The sequence below is a fragment of the Lolium rigidum genome, chromosome 2, assembly GCF_022539505.1.
Source record: "Lolium rigidum isolate FL_2022 chromosome 2, APGP_CSIRO_Lrig_0.1, whole genome shotgun sequence".
NCBI classification, from domain to species: domain Eukaryota; kingdom Viridiplantae; phylum Streptophyta; class Magnoliopsida; order Poales; family Poaceae; genus Lolium; species Lolium rigidum.
Window position 1 is genome coordinate 83240982 of NC_061509.1, and position 2790 is coordinate 83243771.

Consider the following 2790-nt stretch of genomic DNA (forward strand, 5'->3'; position numbering starts at 1 on the left):
CCGCCGGCACTACCACGGCGACATCGATGAGGAGGACGACTGAGTGTTATTTCTTCGCAGCAAAAATAGTCACGCATGTTTTTGGATGTTCTTCCTCGAAAGGACCAACATGACTATCATCACTAGCTGGATTTTCCAGTTTGGGTGATTGGGAGTGCGTGGGAGTGTTCTTTTTTAGCAGCGAACACACGAAATCTGCGATGCCAACACTAGTTATGTTTCCTCATTTTTCAATGTTTTAATTTTTGTCAACCATGGTTCAAACTATGTGTTAGTTTGTGAAACCATGTTCCAAACTATATTTTAGTTTGTGTAACCATATTTCCAATTATGTATTAGTTTATGGAATGTTTCTTCTCTCAATGAAATAAAAATGAAAAAAACAAAAAAGAGTATTTTAATGTTAAAAATAGATTAGGGGCGGCGTTTGGGGGTCGTGGCTAACATCCCCCAAACGTGGGACGCTTCGTAGAATGCGGCTGAAGATCTCTTATCAAACAAGTTAATTTTGGACTCCGATTTCATCGTTTCCCAGCTAACTTTTGGTTTCCCGTTTCACATATGGGGAGCGGCCTTTCAAACCAGCGGTGGTGCTCCCTCGTCGCACGACGCTGCGGGCGTGCAAGGCTTTGCTAAGTGCCCGGCGCCACGTAAGCGTAAAATTGCTAGTGGAGACCAACCTACCACTACCAACAATGGCACCCGTGATCGATCCGTCCCCACGACAGCAATGGCGTCGCACCATGGCTACCGGAAAACAAGGGCAGTCTTACACGCTCACTAATTATGGCCAGGGGCGGCTACCAACCGCCCTCAACGGCTCGACACGACCACGCATTTCCACAGTTCACCGGCGGCAAATCCATGGCACCACGCGACATTCCGTAGGCCAGCTCCAGCACTCCACATTGTCTACATGGGGGCCATATGAGCTCTCGGGCCATATATAGCACTGGCCGCTGTGCTCTGCGCTTTGGACACTAGTGCTCCTCTCCACCATCTCTGTTCACCGCACGCGTTTGCAGAAGCCGGCAGCGGCGAGGAAGACGACGGCGATGACGACCACGGGGAGGCCCTTCAAGGTCCCTGAGATGGCGCTGAGGGTGTGCGTGATCCCCCTCGCCGTGGCCTCCCTCTGGCGGATGGCCACCAACAGGCAAGCCGATGACGCCTACGGCGAGATCCACTTCTCCAACCTCTCCGGCTTCAAGTGAGCATGCATAACCTTGCCTTGTTTCGGGATCCTGGTCCTGTTAATTTTCTTGTTTAATTTACTTCTGATACAGTAATATGAGCATGCTTTGTGAAGTGAACTAGCACCATGATCAGTTATCGCCATTTGATTAGGTTTTTGGAGTTTGGATTGACTGCTTTTCAATTTCCCCTGATATGACCCAAAATTGTTCTACTGTTATATCCTGTTTGGCGAGTTAGTTTCGCTCGGTTTCCTCTGCACCCCACTGTTTACTGCACTATAAAGAGAGCATTCTTTCTTGTTTCAGATATTTGGTTGTCATCAACGCCATTACAGCTGCTTACTCCGTGGTCTCCATCTTGCTGTCTTCCTTCAAATCCCTCGCTCGCTACGACTGGCTTGTTTTCGTCCTGGATCAGGTCCGACCAATCATCATCTTTTCTCTCTTGGTCTCTCCCCTTTTGGATTCATCTACACTCTGTACATAGAAACTACAGTGCTAACGAAAGCTTGGGCTGGCTGAATGCGCGCAGGCGGCTGCTTACCTGCTGCTTACGTCGTGCTCGGCGGCGGCGGAGGTGGTGTACCTGGCGCGCGAGGGCGACCGGGAGGTGTCGTGGGGCGAGGTGTGCTCCTACTTCGGCCGCTTCTGCGGCAGGGCCACCGTGTCCGTGGCGCTGCAGGCCGGTGCGCTGCTCTGCTTCGTCGTGCTCTCCCTCGTCTCCGCCTTCAGGGTCTTCAGCAGGTTCGATGCCCCCGGCGCCGACGTTGATTGCTCGGAGTCTGAATCCAAGCAGGTAGACGAGCAACGGAAGTACTAGATGATGATCCATGAAATGAAGAACAGCCACACTAACACTTGGGCTTAGCGTTGCTCTTTACTGATGGCGATGTGTTCTCAGTTTTTTTCTTGTGTTTACAGATTCAGGAAGTGTGGAATGCTGTGAAATAATTTACTGTAGAACCTCTGTAGCGTGAGAGTCTGAAACCTCTGAAAGAAACGAGACTGAAACCAACGACCTTCAGAGTCTAGTCACGCACCAGGGTAACATGGATTGACCTGCACATGTGTATGTATCATGAGAATCAGTCAACAGTACAAGAAAAAAGTAACCGTGCTCTCGCGGGAAAACAAATACCAGTGCAGTGCAGCAACATCGGCGTTTTGAAAAACGCGCGAAATGCCGATCAAACTATTTCACGTATTTAACCTTTTTATGGCATTACACCTGTCTATGTGGCGTCCGTAAGAGCGGCGCGACATATTGTCGGCAGGCAGGCTCCAACCGCCACGTATACAGAATGTGTGGCGTCCTTGCTAAGGAAGCCACACAGAAGGGTGTGAAGTCCTTGCGAAAGGCGTCATACCCACACAAAAGGATAAGAAGTGTAAAATAGTTCGATCGGAGGGTTATTTCCTACAATTCTTACCTAAAAAGATTATTTTTGCGTAAATCGCTAGCAACATCCTGACATATAGAATATCTGAACAAGCGACAGCTCAGAAGCGAGAAGAGATTTGTCTCACGTAATCACTGCTGCAGTAGTAATGCTGGAATTTGGCCTTGAGCTTTAGCCTATGTCATAAAATAAAT

The 2790-nt window shown here is 49.1% G+C and overlaps 1 protein-coding gene across 1 annotated transcript; it reads left to right on the plus strand.

The window, feature by feature from the left end:
- The first annotated feature begins 862 nt into the window (after positions 1–862).
- On the plus strand, positions 863–2211 carry LOC124686823 (CASP-like protein 2D1). The gene is made up of 3 exons (XM_047220714.1): positions 863–1210; positions 1503–1614; positions 1729–2211. Exons 1-3 carry the CDS (start codon positions 1056–1058, stop codon positions 2014–2016), a joined length of 555 nt encoding a protein of 184 aa, XP_047076670.1. The 5' UTR covers positions 863–1055; the 3' UTR covers positions 2017–2211.
- The last annotated feature ends 579 nt before the right edge of the window (positions 2212–2790 follow it).

Coding starts and splice junctions, on each gene's coding strand:
- LOC124686823 (XM_047220714.1), top strand. CDS start 1,056: ATGACGACCACGGGGAGGCCCTTCAAGGTCCCTGAGATGGCGCTGAGG. Junction 1,211..1,502: donor TCCAACCTCTCCGGCTTCAA/GTGAGCATGCAT, acceptor TTCTTGTTTCAG/ATATTTGGTTGTCATCAACG. Junction 1,615..1,728: donor TTGTTTTCGTCCTGGATCAG/GTCCGACCAATC, acceptor GAATGCGCGCAG/GCGGCTGCTTACCTGCTGCT.